The sequence below is a fragment of the Podarcis vaucheri genome (genome assembly GCF_965113315.1).
Source record: "Podarcis vaucheri genome assembly, chromosome: 1".
In the NCBI taxonomy this organism is placed as follows: domain Eukaryota; kingdom Metazoa; phylum Chordata; class Lepidosauria; order Squamata; family Lacertidae; genus Podarcis; species Podarcis vaucheri.
Window position 1 is genome coordinate 73325957 of NC_138759.1, and position 24210 is coordinate 73350166.

The following is a 24210-nucleotide window of genomic DNA, read 5'->3' on the forward strand; positions in this document are numbered from 1 at the left end:
TTAACTCCGTGCATGTACGTACTAACCTAAACATGACTCACACAATACGATATTCCAGTAGCTGTACAGAGAAACAGATGTCGCAAATAAGCATTTAGTTTATACTAAACATAAGAACTCAAATATTAGTCTAATTAAAATTGCTTGTGCAAAACAGGCATGATCTTATGGTGAATGGCCAAACCAAGGGAATCTGCCAGAGTTTACAGAAATCTTTCCATTTTATCTTTGGTTTCTTTCACATTTTGAAATAAAAATTACAGCAATGTATGGTAACTAAGGCTGAAAGCTGGGTCCAAATCCTGAGAAAGGTACCTTCATATTTGTAACCTTGGATTATTACATTCCTCTGCCAGTTCTTATAAATCACCAAAACATCATGAGCAATGGTATCCAAAAGCCACTGAAAGTTGAATTAGATCAACAAAGAACACCTGCTTCTGTCAATATCCAACTAAAGATTGTGTGTCAGTTTTCTTCCAAAATGGAAGCATCTACAACCACATCCACAACAAGTCCTGTCCAAGCTTTTCCTACCCAGCTGACACTGGCCAAAATGGCCAATAATCCAACTTGCAGTTTGTTCCCTGTTTGCCACCCTCTACCCAACACATACCACCTCTGCTTCCCTTCTACACCTATAAGTGATGCCAACTATAACTGATCCATAAGCTGGACACAGCTGAACCTCTCCCATCTGGAATTCAGATTCTTTTTGAAGATGTTGGTGACTTCATCTGAAAAAAGGTGGGGAATTCAACACAACAGCGATTTACCATCCAGTCACTAGGTAGAACAAATGCAATAGAATGCTCACAAAATAAATGCTGTCACTGAATAAAATGTTGGACCTTCTATGTCAAGCATATATATTTTTCTTTATTTGAGGAAGGGTGCACTTTAATCTTTAAAGGCTTTTATTCACCCAAAGGTTCTGCATGAGTGAGGACAGCTGTTTTCACTACTGAATGATCCAGTGGCAGGTCTCTTGAAAGGATATTTACTGCTAATATTCACCTTTGGCATAGGTGGGACCCATTTGCACTGTGTCTAACCAAGAGGATTAACACTGACAACAAGCCATTGCTCTTTTTGACAAGGGGGCCAAATGATTTCATGATGCCTCTCCTAAGTGAAAACAGTTTTACTGCTGTCAGGGATCTAAAATATGTTCATCCTTCTCATTTTATTGCAGGAGGAGACAAAGCACAGACCAAAGAATAGTTCTTTTTTGTGGTCACCATCTTAATTACACCCAGGAAGATGGAGGCAGAACCTCCAACTTCTTCAAAAGGGAAGTGGTGAGCCTTTTTAAATGTGTGCGGATAGAAAACATTATCAGTGACACAATAGAGAACAATAACAGAGTTAGGGTTTATTTATGGAGTGTGCATATATACTTATAATGTCTTGCATTTATAAAAAAAGAGTGGGAGAAAAAAAATGTTTTTCCTGGGTATTATAACAATGAAACGACTACCAAGGAACAGCATTCAATCTGATCAGAGAAGTCAAAAAATTAAACAGACAACAACAATAAGGTTCCTTTTTATAGTTTTATCTGTGCACACCTGCAAAAGAACTCAGAGAAATGAATGTTGTGGAGGGTTTGTGTCAGTCAGTGTAGACAGTGCCGAGATAAATGAACCAATAGCCCAACTCGGTATAATGTGACTTCCTGTGTTGTTAGCTAAGCAGGAGGAGTGGAACTTAGGGCAGAGTTAACCAACTGAACAAGAAGGAACAGAATGAGTGAAATACTTTCAGCCTTAGTCAAATCCTCGAGAGCCAAGACCCACTGGTACACATGGGGAGGAATTCAGTGTTGTGGAACGCCCTCCCATCAGATGTCAAGGAGATGAGTAACTATATAACTGTACAACCTTTAGGAGACATCTGAAGGCACTGATAGAGGGAAGCCTTTTAATGTGTAAAGTTTTATTATGTTTTTATATATGTTGGAAGCTGCCCAGAGTGGCTGGGGCAACCCAGTCAGATGGGCGGGTGTACAAATTAACAAAGATGATGATGATGATGATGATGATGATGATGATGATATTGAAATTGTTCCATCAGTGCAAACATTTCAGCTTGCCAGACAGAACAGTCCTGCCCTTCGTCTGCACTGTTCTGGAGGTTCTGCTGGACACACCCAAGACAATTTCAGGAGGCAGGGGGAAGAAGGTCCTTGCACAAATTTCCACGGATGGGACTCATTAGTTGAATCCCACCCATGTTTTTCACTATTGTTTCCCACCTAATCTAGGGTCACATTTCATTTTTGAAAAGATACAAGGAATTATATCTTTCTATCCTTGATGAAGTTTTCTTTTTCTTTGCATGCCTTTGCATTCTGATCGGTTCTGTTAAAAACTGTGTTTTGTCCAAAGTGGTCCCCATAACCACCACCACCACCAGACCAGAGCTCCTGAGACCTGTGTAGAGTATAAGGTTTAGGGAACAATAATCTGCCCTTTCTTTTGTATCTCAGTGTAGACATATACACAAGAAATCTTCTGAGAAAGCTCACGGTATAATGAGGAAATTCTGGGAATAATTATGCAAGGGATAGTATATACTCCAGCAAATGAAATACATCTTTTTATTTAAAGCAATGTTTTTTACCACCAACTTGCTGCAATTAGGAGGTTGTTGGAAAGATATCAGTTGAGATTTGAAGCCTTATTTCTGAAGATGTTTTGAATTAACAACTAATTGGTAGCTTTCTTTGATAACTATTTTATTGTAGGGTGCAGCTCAGATGAAAATCAACCACAAAGGGAACTCAATTTTGTTTGTCATTAATTTAAACAGATGATTTACATAGACCCACTTCTCCGCCTCCATTTTTGTGTGCCTTACAATTCCTTAATGCCAACTAGCAGCAGTTGGATTTGATGCTGTGTCATTTCCTATTTATATATGTTACAGAATGTTTCCTGTCATACATTAGCAGTGGGTTGTGGGAATAGCTGGAACACTGTGAGAATCCAAATGGGAGCCCTTGCAATGTTATGAAGAAGAGGCAAACAGAAAACATTGTAAGGGCATGGCTGTGTTTGGGTTAGTGAGGCCATTCTAGTCCCACTGGACAATTCAATCTCCATGAATCACTCCAGGATTTTTTAAAAACTCTATGTGAACTTGCAAATAGAACTACACATATCTGATTTGAATCAGAAATCACGCAAGTGACCACAAATACCCACACATTATCTACAATCCCCCTATACTGATGCAAGAGTTTAGGTGTTTAGATTTTCTGATAACTAAGTACTGAATGATTGAAATACTATGAAAGGGATGGACCATGGCTCAGTGCCAGAGCACATGGTTTGTATGCAGAAAGTCCCAAGTTCAGTCCCTGGCATTGCCAGTTAAGAAGATGAGGTGGGGGAAGACGAATCAGGCGGCTTGTGACGTGAAGAACTGAGAGCTTGCATATCCAGTGCTAGTCAGGGTAACAAAATGCTTGATGAACTAATAGTGTGATGGGACATTAGGCAACTTCTTTTCAAGTGACGACTTGATCAGAATAAGTCACAGAATTCATTCTGAGAATGCGTTGGCAATTTATTTAAAAAAAAAAGCCTGACAACTTGCTCACAGGAGTGGGCTACTCATGGAATCTTCTGGTACACCTCTCTCAAAGTGTGAATGGGAGAAGGGTTATTCATGAAAGCTGCCGAGACCATATAACACCAGTCCTGAAAGACCTACATTGGCTCCCAGTACGTTCCCGAGTACAATTCGAAGTGTTGGGCTGACCTTTACAGCCCTAAACGGCCTCGGTCCAGTATACCTGAAAGAGTGTCTCCACCCCCATTGTTCAGCCTGGACACTGAGGTCCACCTCCGAGGGTCTTCTGGCGGTTCCCTCACTGCATGAAGTGAGGTTACATGGAACCAGGCAGAGGGCCTTCTCGGTAGTGGCGCCCGCCCTGTGGAACACCCTCCCTTCAGATGTCAAGAGAATAAACAACGCTCTGACTTTTAGAAGATATCTGAAGGCAGCCCTGTTTAGGGAAGTTTTTAATGTTTGCTGTTTTATCGCTTTATTAATATTCTGTTGGGAGCCGCCCAGAGTGGCTGGGGAAACCCAGCCAGATGGGTAGGGTATATATAAATTATTAGTATTCATATTATTAGTATGTTTCCCACCCCCTCAGTTCCCAACCTTCCTTGTGAGATGTAGGGAAGTTCTGAACTGGGCTTGCGTCTGTTGGAACAGGAACAGGTTTCTCCACACAGTCAGGGAGCCTGCTTCACTAGGGTCCCTAGTTGTGACGGGGGTTCTACTTGTGCAGACCATGTATTCAAGTGAACAATGAAATGCTTGGGAGCTACCCACCCATGATTGCCTTCTCTTTGTGAACTGGAAAATTTAAAAGCTTTCTGTTTTTTCCTTTCATGGAAGAGGGACTATGATCTTGCATTGAGTTCACGGTTCTGATGCATCATTGTTTATAAGACTATTTCACTTTGATTACAAAATTTGGCTCTTGGGGTGTTGTAGGAACTAGTTCAGGGATAGTCACAGCAGCAGTAGTATACACTAATGGGCATATCCATCTTTGCACATAAGGGGTGTGTGTGTGTGTGTGTTATTAAGTGTTGCCTGGCTCTGAGGTCCCACCTGCCTAACCCTATAATGACATGGAATACTCACAAGCAATCTAACTTTTCAGAGGGAAACTGCCAGCAATAGAATATTGCCACCTAGGGGGAGAAATGAAGAGTGAGTTAACTAGTCAAAATCCTGCACAGAGCCTAGGAAAATGAAAAACTGTGTGCAATGTGGCCAAAATTCACAATTACAGGTTCAGAATATGAATTTGGCACACTTGTATTGTGCACCTGTATTCCAAACTGGGCATCATTCCCCCAGTTCCTGTCCAGCTTTGATTATATTCATAATGTATGACTGTACGTAAATTTTGGAAGCACCCAAGAGGCTTTGTTCAAATTCTCTTTTAATCCCATGGTTGCTATAGGCCGCCAATCCACAGATCCTTGCATATAGCATGAGGCAATAGTGTACATGGATACTGAACACCAATCTATGGTGCTAGAGACAAAGTAGCATGAGCAGAGATTGGATTGAGCTCAAAAGGATTCAGAAACTCTGAGTTAGTACAACCCATTCTTCCCACCTGTGATTTGAAGACAGAGCCTCCAGATAGACTTGACTCACTGGCATTTATTTATTTTTAAGAAAGAACACCAAAAAAAACAATTGAAGAAAGGTGTCTGGCCTGGCTTGGGTATCAAGTTGAATTTGCATTAGAGGTAGCTAGACAAATAAACCTTTTGAACTGCAAACTTTGTAAGAACTATATGTATGGAACATGTCAAGAGAAAATAAATCCATATCACCACAATCCCACTTTTAGAAGGTAGTTTTTGTAAGAGGAGTGTTAATCTTACTTTCAATACAGTCATGAAATGTTTGGCTTTTCTGTATAATATTTTAAAGTCCCTGATGAAATTAAAGTGTCTAACTCCTTGAGCAAAAATGTATTTTTAACAGCCTTTCATAATTGGGATGATCATTTAATTGGACAGCTGTGTAAATTATATGAAGGGAAATCTGGATTTATACAATGTCCCCTTAGTTTGATATTTCAGAGTAGTTCTAAAAATTGTAGATTAAAAGTATTTATTTATTTTACATTCAACCTGCCTTTCTGTAGAACAAAAATATACTCAAGATGGCTTACAATTAAAACAAAGCAAGGAATATTGCACACACACACACACAGCTCCCTAGAAGTATAATACAATTTTAAAAGAATCAACAGAGCACCACCACAGCCCAGTTCGCTGGGCAGCACCCAAAAATGCTTGCTTGCTTGCTTGTTGTTGTTGTTGTTGTCATTTAGTCATGTCTGACTCTTCGTGACCTCATGGACCAGAGCACGCCAGGCACTTCTGTCTTTCACTGCCTCCCACAGTTTAGTCAAACTCATGCTGGTAGCTTCAAGAACACTATCCAACCATCTCATTCTCAGTCGTCCCCTTCTTCTTGTGCCCTCCATCTTTCCCAACATCAGGGTCTTTTCCAGGGAGTCTTCTCTTCTCATGAGGTGGCCAAAGTATTGGAGCCTCAGCTTCAGGATCTGTCCTTCCAGTGAGCACTCAGGGCTGATTTCCTTCAGAATGGATAGGTTTGATCTTCTTGCAGTCCATGGGATTCTCAAGAGTCTCCTCCAGCACCATAATTCAAAAGCATCAATTCTTCGGTGATCAGCCTTCTTTATGGTCCAGCTCTCACTTCCATACATCACGACTGGAAAATGCTTGCTGGAGAAGGTTAATTTTAGTCTGTCAGTGGTGGGGCCAGGCCAATGTCCTTTGCCAGCGTGTTCCAGAATCTCAGTGGCATCACAGAAAAGGCCCTACTTCTTGTGCCTGGCTGATTTCAGATGATGGAGGAAGATACAGAACAGGACATCAGTGGCTGATCATAAGAGTTTAGCGTTTTCATGTTCTTTTCATATGGAAAAATGTAAGCGAGAGAGGGGGGGGTACCAAATTCCATCCTTTGTGTCATCTTTGAATCCCAGTACACTGCTAAAATTCCCTTTTCAGAATCCTTCTAGATCAAGTATGGGAAACCAGTGGCCTTCCAGATGTTGCTGAGTTGCAACTCCCATCAACCCTAGTCATTGATCATGCTCACAAGGACTGCTGGGAGTTGTAGTTCAGCATCTTCTGGAGAGTCAAAGATTCCCTTCTCCTGCCCTCGATCTTCTCCTTCCCCACCCCCATCTTCCTCTCCCCAGGAACCTCTAATGACCTAATGCCATAACTAAGAGGCATTGTTTTCAGATTACCTTGGCTGTGTAAGGATATTGGGAACTCAGCAACATCAAGGGATGTGCCATCATAGTGTGTGCTGTGAGCACAGTGGACAACTGGACATGGCTCAGTTAACAATGTACAGACTCTGCTTCATTATTTAAAGGTTTTTAAACTTCTACACTGCCAAACTTCCCATGTTCTTTGGTTCACTCTGGAGCAATGTTGGGCTATGCTACAGGAGACTGGGGCAATGACTCATGCGTTTGGGCTGCATAGAACATACCTCACGAGGCTCATGGCAGAAGGCAGGAATTCTTCAGCAAACAAATCAACCTGGCAGGTGTTTCATGAAGGACAATACCACGAGGCCATTCAGTCACCCTCACAAGGAAAAAATAAAATTGGGGAAGTTTTCTTCCCCAATGTCTTAACGTGCACACAAATCTGGCACCCTCAAAATAAGTGGATATGTAACTCACCTTGTCATGTTCTCAAAACCACTTCAGAATTATGGCATTGTTCTGAGCACAAATTTCTGTGTATTTACGAGGTGTGCGTGCAGGTATGAAGTGGCATATCACAAAAGCAGGTTGTTAGAAGCTACATTAAATCAGATAGTTTAGGTTGTTCATATATGCAGCTGAAACGGAACAGCATTGCAGCAAATGATAATTCAAGTATGCTAAAATGTGTGTGCTGTTTTGGAGTCTTCAGAAATGATTAGAGGAGAAGAGTGTTCTGGCTCTCCTGGATAGCGTTGCAGACTGTGAATGCTTTTAAAAACTAAACAATTTATCTACCGTATTATTCTTTAATATGTATTTAAGCAAGTCATTCCACTGACTCTTGTATTACATTACTTTCTGCCCTCTCTCGATATAGTCCACCATTTCCTAAAATTATAGCTGTAATCCAAGCTGCCAGTAGCTATTTGTTTTCCAATTTAGAGCCAGAACTATGCAGTCCGGAATGGGAGAACACAGACAAGCATAGACTGTGTCCTAATAGAAGAAAAGAGTGACCATAAAGTCATTGGTAGCCCAGTCCAGAAGAGACTGCAATACTTATAGCAGCAATAGCCACAATGTAACTTCAAGGTGCACAGATTAACGTGGGAACTGCATGAATTTCAGTTTCTGTGAACAATGTCCCAATGCAGTAGCTGTTCAGCAGGGTAGATGTTATTCATAGGACTACAAGGTGCCATCTTTATCAGAAAACGTGTGTGTTCTCTATTAAAAACATCGTTGTATACAAACAGAAATTTGAATTCTCAGAAACCTCATCAGGAGGGCTTTAAACTGACTAATGTGGGGGAGGGAGACAGTGCTCCTGAAGGTAGGAATCTATCAATTGATGAAGATGATCATCCAAATGTCATAGACCAAATGGAGCAAACAGCACGCAGACCTAGTGGTGGGAGGAAAAAATCCTTAAATAAGAGACACGGGGGAATGATTAATGGACTTCAGTGTCTGTACACTAATGCGCAAACCATGGGAAATAAACAAGATGAGCTTGAGCTCTTGGTACAGCAAACTAAATATGACATAATAGGCATCACTGAAACCTGGTGGGATAAGTCCCACGATTGGAATGTAATAATGGAGGGATACAATCTATTTCAGAGAAACAGACCAGACAAGAAAGGAGGAGGAGTGGTGTTATATGTCAGGGATGTGTATACCTGTGAAGAGATCCAAGATTTATAACCTCAAAGCCAAAGTGAGAGCATTTGGGTCAAAATTAAGGGAGAGAAGAATAACAGAGACCTCATTGTGGGAGTTTACTATAGATCCCCAAGCCAAACGGAGGACATAGATGATGCCTTCCTGGAACAGATGGCCAAGCATGCAAAAGGAAGGGAGATAGTAGTAATGGGGGACTTCAATTACCCGGATATTTGTTGGATGTCAAACTCAGCCAAGAGCATAAGGTCAAACAGATTCCTCACTGGCCTTGCAGACAACTTCATTGTCCAGAAAGTGGGAGAAGCAACAAGAGGAACAGCCATTTTAGATCTGGTCCTAACCAATGTTGATGACCTGGTTAGTGGGGTAGAAGTGGAAGGATCATTAGGCGCGAGTGATCATGCTCTTCTGAAGTTTACTATACAGCGGAAAGGAGCAGCCAAGCATACTACGACTCAATTTCTTGACTTTAAGAAAGCCGACTTCATAAAACTTAGGGAAGTGCTGGGTGAGATCCCATAGACAGTAATACTAAAAGGAAAGGGAGTTCATGATGGCTGGGAGTTTGTTAAGACGGAGATAGTAAAAGCACAACTTCAGGCAATACCAATGAGACGGAAACATGGAAGGTGCCTAAAGAAGCCAGGGTGGCTATCTAAAGAACTTTTAACTGAGTTAAGATTAAAAAAGGATGTGTACAAAAAATGGAAAAGGGGGGAAACCACCAAAGAGGAATTCAAACAAATAGCCAGCACATGTAGACACAAAGTCAGAAAAGCTAAAGCATAGAATGAACTCAGGCTTGCTAGAGAGGTTAAAAGCAACAAAAAAGGCTTTTATGGGTATGTCCGTAGCAAAAGGAAGAACAAAGAAACAGTGGGGTCACTCAGAGGAGAAGATGGTGAAATGCAAACAGGGGACACAGAAAGGGCTGAACTCCTCAATGCCTTCTTTGCCTCAGTCTTCTCCGATAAAGAAAACAATGCCCGACCTGAAGAATTTGGAGCAAATGATTCAGCAGAGGAAACACAGCCCAGAATAACTAAGGAGATAGTACAAGAATACTTGGCTAGTTTAGATGTATTCAAGTCTCCAGGGCCAGATGAACTGCATCCAAGAATATTAAAAGAACTGGCAGATGTGATCTCAGAACCACTGGCAGTCATCTTTGAGAATTCCTGGAGAACAGGCGAAGTCCCAGCAGACTGGAGGAGGGCAAATGTTGTCCCTATTTTCAAAAAGGGGAAAAGAGAGGACCCAAATAATTACCGCCCAGTCAGTCTGACATCAATACCAGGGAAGATTCTGGAGCAGATCATTAAGCAAACAGTCTGTGAGCACCTAGAAAGGAATGCTGTGATCACCAATAGTCAGCATGGATTTCTGAAAAATAAGTCATGTCAGACAAACCTGATCTCATTTTTTGACAGAATTACAAGCCTGGTAGATGAAGGGAACGCAGTGGATGTAGCCTACCTTGATTTCAGCAAGGCATTTGACAAGGTGCCCCATGATATTCTTGTAAAGAAGCTGGTAAAATGTGGTCTTGACTATGCTACCACTCAATGGATTTGTAACCGGCTGGCTGACCGAACCCAAAGGGTGCTCATCAATGGTTCCTCTTCATCCTGGAGAAGAGTGACTAGTGGGGTGCCACAGGGTTCTGTCTTATTCAACATCTTTATCAACGACTTGGATGATGGACTCAAGGGCATCCTGATCAAATTTGCAGATGACACCAAACTGGGAGGGGTGGCTAACACCCCAGAGGACAGGATCACACTTCAAAACGACCTTGACAGATTAGAGAACTGGGCCAAAACAAACAAGATGAACTTTAACAGGGAGAAATGTAAAGTATAGCAGTTGGGCAAAAAAAATGAGAGGCACAAATACAAGATGGGTGACACCTGCCTTGAGAGCAGTACATGTGAAAAGGATCTAGGAGTCTTGGTTGACCACAAACTTGACATGAGCCAACAGTGTGACGCGGCAGCTAAAAAAGCCAATGCAATTCTGGGCTGCATCAATAGGAGTATAGCATCTAGATCAAGGGAAGTAATAGTGCCACTGTATTCTGCTCTGGTCAGACCTCACCTGGAGTACTGTGTCCAGTTCTGGGCACCACAATTCAAGAAGGACACTGACAAACTGGAACGTGTCCAGAGGAGGGCAACCAAAATGGTCAAACGATGCCTTATGAGGAACGGCTAAGGGAGCTGGGCATGTTTAGCCTGGAGAAGAGGAGGTTAAGGGGTGATATGATAGCCATGTTCAAATATATAAAAGGATGTCACATAGAGGAGGGAGAAAGGTTGTTTTCTGCTGCTCCAGAGAAGCGGACACGGAGCAATGGATCCAAACTACAAGAAAGAAGATACCACCTAAACATTAGGAAGAACTTCCTGACAGTAAGAGCTGTTCGACAGTGGAATTTGCTGCCAAGGAGTGTGGTGGAGTCTCCTACTTTGGAGGTCTTTAAGCAGAGGCTTGACAACCATATGTCAGGAGTGCTCTGGTGGTGTTTCCTGCTTGGCAGGGGGTTGGACTCGATGGCCCTTGTGGTCTATTCCAACTCTATGATTCTATGATTCTATGAATCCTATGTGGAAGAAGGACTTTCTGTAATATCCAGTTGCTGGCATCTTTCTGTCTCACAAGACAACGGAGTGTGCCTCCACTCTGGAGTACAAGCCTAGGCAGTGTGTATGGAGGTCCTGGGCTACCCAGATGACAAGACTCCACTCTCAGCTTCCCTAATGCGATCTAAAGGGAAGGGAAGCAATATATTTGGCACCAGCTTGGCTGCAGGAGTTATCAGGAGGCAGCACACAATATGCCATTCAACTGACTTAGGGACTCCACTCTAGAGACATGTAGGGTTTAGTCCTTAACCTTTTCTTCTCCCCAAGATGTCCCACAAGCAATGGGTAGAGATTATTCCTTGGGGTTTACTCCTGAAGCCTTTCTCACGAATGAGAAGCCTTTCTCACGAATGCCATAAGGCAGCAGATGTTTAGGATCTGAGTTTCCCTTCTCCTGATATTCAGTAACTCGTGATATTTAGTAGGTTTCCTACCCAATCAAAGCTGCAGATTGCTCTTGGGTTCCCTAACTGCATGATTCCTTTATGGGAGATAGGACTGAGACTTCCTGTCATGCTTAGAGTAGGAACATTTAGATCAAGGGGACATAAGTTCTAAGCATGACTAAGTCTTGCTTCAACCCATTAGATCTGCATACTGTAACAGCCAATATTGTGTGTGTGTGTGTGTGTGTGTGTGTGTGTGTGTGTGTGTATTTGTTTTTCTACATTGTGGGCTGCATTATTTTCTTGTTTTAGAGTTTTACTGAGAAATGTACTATAGTCAAACATGTGTAAGAACAGCAGGCATGGAAGTGATACATACTCCATTTGTTTCTTATTGTCTTGCATAATAAGTGAACTCATATTCTCTATCGCAGGCAGCTGCAAGGGACTCTTATCTTTTTCTCTCATGCATCTTTTTTCTCATAGAGCAAACTGGAAGTCCTAAGAGCAACATTTCAGCTTCCCCTGTGTGTGTTTCAGGCAGATGACAAAGAAATTCACAGCAATAGTGAAAGTATGTTCTCAAAACTATCCAATGCTAAATGACAAGAAGCCATTTTCAAAAGAGTGTTTGTTGTGGTTCCTTTGTATGTGCATCTCATGACAACTATACTTTTGTTTATTGATTCGCTATGACATTTATAAACTTCCTTTCACCCACAGCACTCAAAGTGGCATACATTGTTTTCTCCCCACGCTGCCGCCGCCATTTTTACTCTCAAAACCACTGTTTGAGGTAGGTTCAGCTGAAAGACAGTTATTGGCTCAAGGTCACCCAATGAGTTTCATGGCTGAATTGGGACACTCAAACCACAACACTGTGTTGTCCCTCTAGATATAGGGGTTTCTGAGAAATAATCCCTTATTGTGTGAAACATAGTATATATGGGCGTGTTCATATCCTGCTCCTGGTGAGTCCCCATTTTGAGTCAAGGCAATGGGCCTTGAAAAGTTGGCTCATGCATCACTTGCACAACTATTTGTTCCTGCTACATGTTATCATGTGAGAAAGAGTCTTCAGATTAAATTAAATTGAGCCCAATTGTAAACAGTTTCTCTTTTCTTTTTTAAAATAAAGGAATAAAAATAAATTTGAAACACCAAATGAAAAATCTATTTTTCATTATGATTTCAGATTTAGAATGTAACGGAAGTGAATTCCACTGTATCAAATTTGTATTTAGCAACAGAGACTGCTTTACATTAAAAGAGTGAGAACAGATTATTGTGCGGGCTGTTTCTTCCATGGTATCAAATACATTTGTAACACGCAGCCTTCTAAAGAATCTGAGGTTCTACATGTCTCTCATATTCTTTTTATAAAAAAAGTCCAGATGTTTCCCTAAACATTTTAGAACTTTATTTGAAAAACATTTTTCTTCTTTTCAAATGAGAATATCTGTAAAGTGCAATTAAACATGTTTTTCCAACTAAGCACACTAGCTTAAACTGTGTGGCAAGAAAAGATAAATAAGGAAAAATAAAAACAAGCTGTGACTTAGAAGTGAACAAAATGTAGCATCCTCTAGTTTACACCAGTTCCTGATTCCAGTTCATGAAGCTGCAGCATACAGTCTCCATGAATTCTAGCTTCGTGTGGCCTTTAATGCATTCATTTCTAATCTTAAACAAATCAGCACTTACCAGCATTCACATATTGCACCTAACAATGAGCTGAAAAAATAAACTGTATGTTGCACATAGAGTTTATGAAGAAATGCCTATGAATAGTCAAATGCTTATGTGAACATCCTAACATTTTAGAATCAGAATGAAACCTCCATACACTCATGGCCTGCACAATCTCCTATACTGTTTCTCTGCTTTCCCCCAAAATGAACCTCAATCATATTTCAAAACTGTGAAATGATTTAGGCAGCAATCCCGTGCCCACATCCCAGAAGCCATCCAAGGGGCATAGTGAAGATAGGGGTCCAGTCACAGAGGCCTCCTTTCAACAGGTCTGCTGCTTTTGCCTCTCTGCCTCTAAGGCTTTATCAGCAGAATAAGCAAATGGGGGTCTTTTCCATGATTGTTGAGGCATAATGGGGTACAGAGGAAAAATCCTGTATACTGAAGGAAGAGGGAAAAGGAAGATCAATATCCCTCTTCCCTCCTCTTCTCTTTCTCTGTCCATCATTTGAAGTATTATATTGGATTATGGACGGCGGTCTCAATCCTGTAAGGGCGATGTCTGCCTTGAGAAATCCAACTTTTCTGCCCCAATTATCTCTTAACAATCATTATTTTGTTTGTTTGTGCAAAAAATTAACTTAGCTTGCTGATTCTGTTTTGCTAAAATATATGGGGGGGATGTACACCTGCCAATTCCCATCTTCTTTTTAAACTGTTTGGGTGCTGGGGGCATGCCTCTATAGTTGGCTGGCTCCTATAAGAAACAGGGTACTGCAAGGAGCTAAACGTGATACTGTACACTTGTCAATTACATATATTTATTTTGGTTTGCACTCATGGTGTTTGTTTCTCTATGTTCCAGCATTCAGAGTGCAATGCTGACACTTCCTTTTATTGTATTCTATTGTGCTGTCAGCTCTGGTTTGCAGCACAGTCAAGTCATAGAGGCTGATAATTTGCATACTTGTTATGAGTATTCACAAACACATTACAGCAGTGCAGGTAGCAGATTAGCCACCAGATCTCAACAATCTGCACTTACAGTAAATATTCCACTTTTGGAGAATGAGAATGATGCTTTAAATGTCGGCGGTTCTTTTAGAAACACTCTGTCACATTTATGGATCGATCTCTGCGTCACGTTTATGGCACCTGGTGTCATGGTAAGTTGTCTAAAGTGCCTGTCAGCTTCACTCACAAATTGAACAGAAATGAACACCTCACAAGACTAACATATGTTTTCTCCCCAACCCTGGCTTCTCAATGCAAGGTTTCTTTTCTACTTTTCATCCAAGGCTTGGATCTATAATTTCTCTTGTTCCATATAAATGGAGCAGTTCAATAGGTGGAAAAGTTATAAATACTGAAATCTTATGAAGAGAAATGTCTGTAATTCCTCTTTAAAGCAACAACAACATTCTAGTTGAGGGGTGAGCAGAAGGTAGACAGACAGAAAACTACTGGTAGACCTTGGGTTGATCCGCAGTAAATCAGTAAAGTTTTCTGACACCCAATTGTTTAATGATAGCAACAAACAAAACTGCTTTTCCTGCCTAATTTGAGTTGCTAAAATGAAGAAAACCCACCAAGAGTTTCTTTCTGTATGAAAGGTTTGTGTCCTGCTCTGGTAGTGAAAATGAATTCCTAGGCTCTGAATGTTCCTTATTTCACTTCTGCATCTGGCTCTGGCTGAAGTTGTAGTGAAAAATAAACCTTGCACACAGACGCAAAACACAAAAACAAAGGAGATTTAACAAGTCTGAAGTCTGCCCTCTCCTGATCTAGATCTATTAATCTGGATTCGGACCAGGCTTTCGAAGAGAAACTGTTTTCCAGAGCGATCCAAGCCACAGATGTTCTTCAACTGAAGGGCTTTAGGTAGAGTTAATGTGTCCCTCCATCATCCCTCACTGGTGGAGGAGCTTCTGGTGGGAAAGACCCACAAGCAAGGAGCACCCCAAAGTGCCCATGCAAGCAGCAGGTAGGAAGCTACTGCCAGCAGTATCCCTGCCAATGGTATAGCCAGAGGAAACCTCCCTCACCCACAATGGGGCACTGTGAGGGGTGGTTCTGATAGAAACAGGGGCAGTCCAAGCCTCTTTACTATGTCAGCCTGGGATCTGGCACAGTAAAGGGGCATCCTCATCCTCATCCTTATTGCTTCCCACCTTCCTCCCTGGCCTGTGCAAGCAATGGGTCTGTGGTTGCAGTGGTGGCTGCATGGCTCTACCAAGCCATACCACTGCCAGCCAGGGGCAGACTTAGGGCTGAGATGAAAACTTCAAACATTATTGTTTTGGTGACTGTTGTGAGGGAGTAAAGAAGGAGCAAATTCAGGCCTTCAAATAGGGGCTAGGCCCACTGTTCATTATTGAAGGAGCTAGGCCCATTCTTCGTTATTGTTTCCTTTAGCAGTGGTGGTGGCAGCTTCCATATTTTGCTTTTGAGATTCTCAACGAGCCGTTATACTTCTACAATCCCGTTCTATTGTACTCTATCCTGTTTTACAACAGAGCAGGGGTGCCAACTTGAATAAAATATTATGGGGGCCCAGGAAAGCCCTTCCCCCGCATAATCGACCACATGACGCAGTGCGCACACACCATTTGAATGGGAATGCCCGTCAACTTTGCGGGGGCCCAGCCCTCTCAAATATTTTATTGTGGGGGCCGAAGCCCCTAGGAGTTGATTCCTATGCAACAGAATACAAAATGTAAACTTCTTAAAATACACTAAAACAGTGCCTTTCTAGCGGTAAGGAAAGAGAGCTGGGGTGTGGTGCTGGGGAAGAGATTAGGAGCGCTGCTTTTCATCATATTTAACCTGAGATGTTGTAGATCTTCCCGGCAGGAAATATGAGCAAGAAGAACATAGAAACTCAGAAAGCTGACCATCTAGCTCAGTATTATCTACAATCATAGACAGTGACTTGCCAGGGTATTAGGCTGCGGCTGCTCTCTGCCGTTCTCTGCCTTGCCTTGAGATGCCAGGAACTGAACCAGGGACCTTTCACGTTGAAAGTAGCTGCTCTGCCACTGAGCAATTTTTCTTATCTTACCTGAGGATATCATATCCCATTGATTCCAGTGGGAGAAATTCACACTAAAATGCTGATGAATTTTCATGAGAACTTTTTCCCCTCAAGGAAGCAGATGTAGAATTGTGGAAAAGTGAAGATTTAAAAAAATGAAAAACACGGAGTAACTGAAATGGGCATTTTTGCCCATCCCAAGAAACAAAACAAAAAAAGTGGCAGTAGGATGGAATGAGTAAAAGCTGGAGTTTTCTGCCCAGGCTCAATGCACTAGACATTGCCACAAATGCCTTGAAATATCTTCTAAATAGAACTCTGTGAGGACAATGTGATCATTTAAAATAGTTTTCCAGATTCACTTGCTAGGGAGCAAACATTGCATTGCAAACAATCAGACTGTAAACGAGCCATTATGTGTGTTCCAGCTTTCAATGTTTTCGGTACTTGGCCCTCTTGACTCACCCATTACTACCCTCAGTGTTCCTTATTTACATGCACCTGCCGCACTATTAACACCTCATTAAGATACACACCTGCTGTGGTTCATATTTAAGTCCACTGTACCACAACCATTAACCTGCTGTATTTCATTAGGAGGCACTCAGCACAATGGCAGCACAGAGCAGAGCTCATTAATGGGTCACATTGCCACTGAAAATTGGTTTTCTGGGGGGAGTCTCCTTTGGGTTCAAATTCCCTTTTATTAGTAATTGATTTTGTATTAAATATTTTCCCAGAAAAAAGTATATATAACTGGAACACGCATAACATTAAATCCAGCTGAAACAGCATCGTTTTCAGACACTGCAGACTAATAATAGGAAAGTGAAATATATTATAATTAGGTAACAAGGTCAGCTTTTCAGTTAAACCTAAGGGCTTGGGCCTGCCACAAGCTCTTGGCTGAATAATGCAATCTCCCCAGACCTTGGCTTATTCCTATCAAAAATGGACACTTCTCTGTGAGTGAAACCCATACAGTTGTGCAGTATATGGTTTGGAAGCCATTGAGGCATAGTGGTTGGTTACACATTGGCAGGTTCAAATCTGCAGTGAGCCATGAAGATCAATGGGAGGAGACCTTAGATCTCCCTCCCTCCCTCCCTCCCTCTCCCCCTCTCTCTCTCTCTCTCTCTCTCTCTCTCTCTCCTGAGAATTGCAGGTGGGCAGAATGCTGTTGTAAACCACTCCGGGATCTGAACTGATGAAGGATTTTAAATGTAAATTAATATGTGATGATTGCCATGGAGGACACAAGAATGCCCACACAGAGGACATCTATAGCAGAGAGAGCAACCCCCCTCCCCCAAATTCCCCTATATACCAAAAGTACTGGTCCAGGAACATTTGGCACAGCCTTAGGTAGTGGTTTCATTTGTCCCATAATAATAAAACCAAGAAATTGTATAAGTAAATTCTATATGTTTGTGTAAAGCACAAAATATGAGGTTCTTGACATTTGTGGTTCTAGTCACTTTCAGAATGTAGACAATAAAGAATATTGATAGTCCCATAACAATTTCTCAATATCAGTGATCAAGTTAGTTAAATCTGACACTGTGTCTTGGGCACTGACTTAAGCATTACTCATTATATCCAGCCAATGTATATTCTATAGGGTTCCCAAGCAGTCTCCCACACCAAACCAAGACCTGCTCAGCTTCTGCAGGGTTGGTGCATTATTTGCCTCCAGCACCATGACTCACAGAGAACCACACTGCACAGTGCATCTTTTGACTCTTTTACCCGCAAGACCAGGTTGTGTCATTCATGTTAGTGTATCAATCAGGTGCCATAGCTCAAGAAGCATCCTCCGGACTACAAAGTCTGCATAGGCTTCTTTGCTCTAGAACAAGTTCACTGCAGGGATAGAGAAATATGTACTGTGTCAGCTAACATGAATGAATGATTGCCAACTTTTGTCTGATGTAAGCAACTATCTATATTAGTTTCTTTTATATGAATGGCACTGTATTCCTGACTATATGATTTTAGGACTGCAGCTACTGCCGTTCACATGAAATCCATGGCTGGGAATCCTACAAGTATGAATGAACAAGGTAACTGATGCAAACAACACTGCTTTTTTTCTGAGAAAGTGGGCTTCTGCCCATGAAAGCTTATGCCACAATACAGTAATAATAAAAAACTAATATTAATGGTGCCACAGGACTCCTAATTGTTGATATTACTATATGGTAGTTTCACATCCCATATTCAGAGAGAATATTTTGATGAACTGAAAGCCACATTCCAGTGAAGATAAAGAGGTAACACCACAGAAATTCTTATCTTCGGCATACAATTCCAAGAGATATTTTCTGATGAAAAGGCTAATAAACCAATGGCAATGAGGACACTTAACATATGCAAATATGTTCCCGTGAAAGAGTTAAAGTGCTTTATAATATAATTTTGCTTTCAGTGCCAATATAATTAGATTGTAACAAGCAAATCCTCACAACATAACACAGTGAAAATTTGAAAATTTGATTCTGCCTGGCAAACAACCAAGTCCCTGTGTGTGCGCAAACCTGACATTAATAAGCTACAAGAGATTACATGATTTAGAAAAGAAGCACTTGGTGTTACAAAATCAAATAATAGATCTCTAGGCTATAATTAGGAGAATTGGGATTCAACAATGAAGTCATAATAATGTAATTTAGCTGTAAGTAACAGAGCCATGGAGTCACATTAGGAGGTGTGATCACATCTTTCAGCAAAGCTCCACTGTGTAGACTTATTGCTGCTCCGTTTAGTCGAGTTCCCAGCAACCTGTTGGCACCGAATCATGAGCTGTCGGCCTCTTGTTCTCCAGGGGCAGTATGGCAAGGCGCCACCCATGCCTTTTTATTTCAGCCTTGTGACTTTTAAGTTCAAACAGTAAAATTATATATACTGAGTGCAAAGTTGCCAGCGAACATTTGTATAAACAGCATGACTGTAGGGGCCATCTGAGAAATAATAATGCATTAAATAATCACACAGTTAAAGCAATGCGTTAGATGTCTGCTTGGGTTGTGGGCATGTTAAATCTAGTTATTTTATTAGTCTTGGAGCATTTTTGTTATTTGAATTCTGTTGTTAAGATATCTTAGCTGGAAAAGTGTGGTTGTTCCCCCCCCCCATAAGTTAAGAATGTATTTTATTTATTGAATTTGTATACCTCCCTTCGTCTGAGGATTGCAGGGTAATTTCTAATATAAAAACACAAAACACTAACATCGTAACTAACAAATGCAAACACACTCTGTTTAAAAGGCAATAGATTGTTTAACTGGGCCTGAAAACTAGTTGGCAGCCTGTGCCGTCAGGCTAGGATTGGTGTTACTGTATATGCTCAAACCATCTTGCTTGCCTTCGCTAAAACATATTGTTACTTTTTAAAAAACCAAGGACAGTGAATGTTGTACATACACCGGGAAACAGACATAAATCATTTATGTAGCTAAGTACTTCATCTGAATGCTGTTCTGACATTTGATATTGATTGCTGATTTCCATTTGCAGAAGACTCTATAGCTGGGACTGAAGTCTCACAGACTCTCATTGATAAACTGATACTGACATCTGATTTGTGTAGGGCTGCCACACGTACAGGTTTCCCTGGACACATCCAGGAATCGGGCAGATTTTTGCTGAATAGGCAAAATGGCTGGGAAAACCTGGACATATGGCAAGTAGGGTGATTTTTAAAATAAAATAAAGCTTTAAAAATCCAAGAGAAGCCCAGAAACTTAGGTGGGGGGGTTCAACAACTTTGACTAAAAACAACAACTGGGATATATGACAACCCTAGATTTCTGAGACACTGCAAACTTATTTTATGAAGTCTTTACAATATGTGAACTCCATTTTCTTGCATTGGGTCGTTCAACACAATATCCCCCCTCCCCATACAAGTGTGCAAGGGGGGTAAACCCATAGGATGTCACAGAGCATGCTGGTCAGTAATCGCACAGACCAAAGTTGGAGTTCACTCTTTACTAGCAAAAACACAATCTTCACAGACTTGGCTGAGCATCAGGCCTAATGAGCTCAGCATCTCATTCCTGGTGGGTCTTACTCCATCAGTTGCTGAGGCTGAAAGTCTCTCCACAGCTGTCTATGTTTCCTCCTCTCCAGGGCTTTTTCCCTCTGGGCAGCCAATCTCTCCTTCACCCTTTTCATGCCTCTCCTTGTTCTGAGAGATGGGGAAGTTGAGCATGTTGCAGCAGAAGGGAGCTACACCCATGACTCTTCATTAGCCCAGCTCATTTCTGCCTCTTGACCTCCTTCCCACTCACCAGCTTCAGCTTCTGATTCTGGACTTCCCTCTGCCACAGAACCACCCTTCTCACCAAGCCTTGTCACTTCCTCAGCTTCTGACACTTCCTCCTGCCAGTCTTCTCCTTTCTCTGACCACCCATCACCTTCCCTGTCCCTGCAGCTCTGAGCCTTCTTCCCTTGGTGGTTCCCCAGCTGGTTCCTCCCAACGTTCCTCTGTGTCCTACCAGTCCATGACAAAGGAAGAGAAAAAGCTCATGAACACTCAGGTACATTACTATGTGCACAAATCAGGAATGCATATATTTTAGTCCATCTGCATAGGTTGGGAAGTTGTAATTGGCAAACAAGCTTCTCATGCTGTAGATCAGTTGTGTCTTGTGGTGCCTTGGTGTATACTTGTTTTCCTACCTCCATGTAGGAAAAACTACTATGTGTGAAATAGGTCCCAGTTTGGTTACTGGTATCAAATCATGAGGCCTTTTGAAATCTCACTGCATCTTCTTTGTACTGATATACACAATTAAAAATAAGATAGCTACAATGAAAACTGCGTAAGTATAATATGACAAAAAGTTCATAATTTCAGAACAAAAGACACCAACTCCAACAAAGCTTTCCTGATATTTTCTCTAAATCTGAGGATTTATCATATGGAGGAAGGCGAGATCCTTATTATCTAACTCAGATCAATTCATCACATTTATGACCATTGTTTTACCACTGTAGCACAGTTAAGGACATCTTGTTATCCAAGCTTGTGCTCTCCTCTTGAACTGCAGGCCTTGAGTTTTCCTATCATTTTCATGTGTTGAACTTTCTGAGGCAAAGAAAAAACTGTTAGCCTTCAGGAGCCTGTTTCTAATTTGAATTTATTTGGTATGTGTTAGCCAGGACTGTTTCCTTGGCTCATATCATCTACTCATTGTAACTTAATAAAATAAATAAGTCAGCTTAGTTTTGCGAGTTGTGACTTGTGCAGTGGCTGGCACCTCATTATGACAAAAATGCTAGCCATTCACCGGGCAAGAGCTATGCTTACGTCAGTCGAGACGGCTGGGTATACATACAGTTTTCATTTATGCTACACACTATCCTTGTCTGAGTCAATTATCTTGCTGTGTGCATGAGAAAAGAAAAGGGCTACAGTCCTCTGCAAACTTACTTGGGAGTAAGCTCCACCAAACTCAGACGAACCTTCTGTCAATCATATATTTGCTCAACCTGTGAGGTTGCACCCATATACACCTTGGCCTCTAATTTCAAGACAGCAGTTATTTTTAACCTTCGCTTCAATAATATTGGTTTAGAGGAGATTTCCTGGTTTCAGCCATTCATTTCTATGTGTAGTGAGGGGACCAGTGGAGGGGCAGGACAATGGTGGGAGATTCAGGACAGTCAAAAGTGAGAGCTTCACATGGTATATCGTCCATTTGTGGAACCCACTGCCGTGTGAAATGTGGTGATGGACACCAGCTTTTCCTCTTCTTTATTTTCTTTACTCACATGTCGCTATTTTGAATGAGGGTAGGTTTTCCCTGAACTGAGAAAAGCTCCACGATTGTAGTCACACTCCTAATGTATCTTCATGTTTCTCCAGCAAGTAAATGTCAGAGTTATAAACATGTGCAAGGGAATGCCCCCTTTTTGGCTTAAAGCTTTTTAATGCCTAGTATTCCAGAATACTGATCTTGTTGGGAATATAGGAGATTAGATGAGGAACTTTGTGACTCCCTGAGCAATAGCCAACATCAGCAACCTTGTTCTTGTCATGAAATTTTATATGCATCTAATGATTGCTGTCATGGGCAGTACTTTGACACTTCCATCTGCCCAACCTGTCCTCTGAACTAAGCTCACAAATTGACAGTTTGCACCAGTCAGAGGGAAGTGGCACAAAACAGATGTCTCCAAAACCACCCCCAACAATCCCAACACAGAAAGCAGGATGGTGCCTGTATGTATTCCACACAATGGAAATTACTGAGGATTCAGCCGGAATCTTTCCCAAAAGTCTTTTTCAAAGTGGTGTAGGGAAAAAGTAGGTTTTTGAGAACATTATCATACTAGCTGGATGATGTCGTGCGATAACCTGTCCAAAACATCTTTTTAAAGTTGCAACTATGCAACTATAAATGGTGCAAAAAGGCCTTGTGTCAAAAGCTTTGACACTATGTCCAGCAGGTCACTTCTGTCTATATAGTTGTTCACACTCTCAAAGAACTCTAATAGGTTGGTGAGACAGGACCTGCCCTTCCAGAAGCCGTGCTGGCTCTGCTTCAGCAAGACTTGTTCTTCTATATGCTTGGTTATTTTCTCTTAAACAATACTTTCCACTAGTTTTCCCAGGACAGAGTTTCAGCTAATGAGCCGGTAATTTCCAGGATTTCCCCTGGACCTCTTTCTAAAAATTGGTGTTACATTGGCTACTTTCCAGTCTAAAACCTTGAATTAGACCCAGTAACTCACTGACACTGCTTATAATTTTTTTTTAAATATCAGACAATATTTAAATACTTTCAAATAAATAAATAAAAATGCAGCACTTTCAGCACTAGTGACTTTATTTAAATAGCTTTGAAGGGACAAAAAGACAAATTCATGCAGGCTGCTAGCCATTATGGCTATATATTCCCTTCAGAATCAGACATAGCATGTATCTGAATACCAGTTGCTGGAAATAACAGTGAGAGAAGGATATTGTCATGGTGTCCTGCTTGTGGGCTTCTCAAGAGGCATCTGATTAGCTAAACCAACCAAGCTAAACTTATATAAGTGCAAGGAAGGATGTGAGCCTATACAATATCTGTGTATATGGATGGGACAAGTAATTATAAACAATTTCATTGAGAGCTTTCATCCAGGTTTTATTGTTTGTGAACACTTTTTGGTCTATCCACAATCTGGATTTTATGGCATATTGCTATCACGACTCCATATCTCCAGTGCTAACCATTTATCCTAAGTGAGAGAACACCAAATTCTGCCGAGTAGAATTAACCCAGATCCATTTTGATCCAATTTTATAGCATACACAGCTATAAAATTAGGCTTTGTTTAACTATAATGGACACAAAGCTGAGATTCCCCAAATCACAAATGGCAAATAGCTGCCTCAGTACTTTGAATGTCAATTGTCGTAAGGTACCCTAACTGTAATTTGTGCCTTGGCTAATTATTTCCCCTAGTCCCTACACAATCCTAAACATTTATATCCAGGATATCAAGAGAGAGTTAGAACAATTCAGATGTGCTAATGAAGCATCAGATGCCATGAATACACAATGATTCATTGGAAACTATTTGTTGGCTTCTTTAAATAGCAGAATACTCCAGATTCACTGAAAGGAATGATGCTGTGTCTTAGGACTACTTTATATAAGACATATTATAAATCTTAACTGATTTTAATACTCTGATGTAAATTGCCTTAACTGTTTACAATATTATATTGTTGTAACCTGCATTGTAATAGCCCACCTTTTTGGTGACGGGCGGGTAAGGAATCCCATAAATGAAAAAAAATTGTGGCAAGGAAATGATACAAAATACATGTGCATACAATCAGTTAAGAAGGACATGCATTTGTTTGCTGCCGTCAGTGTGCTTGGTGCTTTATGGAAATTAGCTCCCTGCCCCAGGAAGTTCGCAGAGTGGGATGTAAAGACTTTAAATTTTAAAAATACC

The 24210-nt window shown here is 41.2% G+C and overlaps 1 protein-coding gene across 4 annotated transcripts in view; it reads right to left on the bottom strand.

The window, feature by feature from the left end:
• LOC309516667 (uncharacterized protein) overlaps nt 1-24210 on the bottom strand; it is a 75850-nt gene that overhangs the window by 26120 nt on the left and 25520 nt on the right. The window contains exons 3-4 of one of the 4 annotated variants that reach the window (XM_082195439.1): nt 20670-20746; nt 20544-20566 (exon numbers count right to left, since the gene is read on the bottom strand). The exons of 2 other annotated variants lie outside the window; for them this stretch is intronic. In XM_082195439.1, coding sequence (XP_082051565.1) covers nt 20544-20566; nt 20670-20746 — 100 coding nt within the window. Of the gene's footprint in view, nt 1-19609; nt 20747-24210 lie in introns of those variants that run through there. One more of the 4 variants, XR_014212964.1, reaches the window with a different exon arrangement.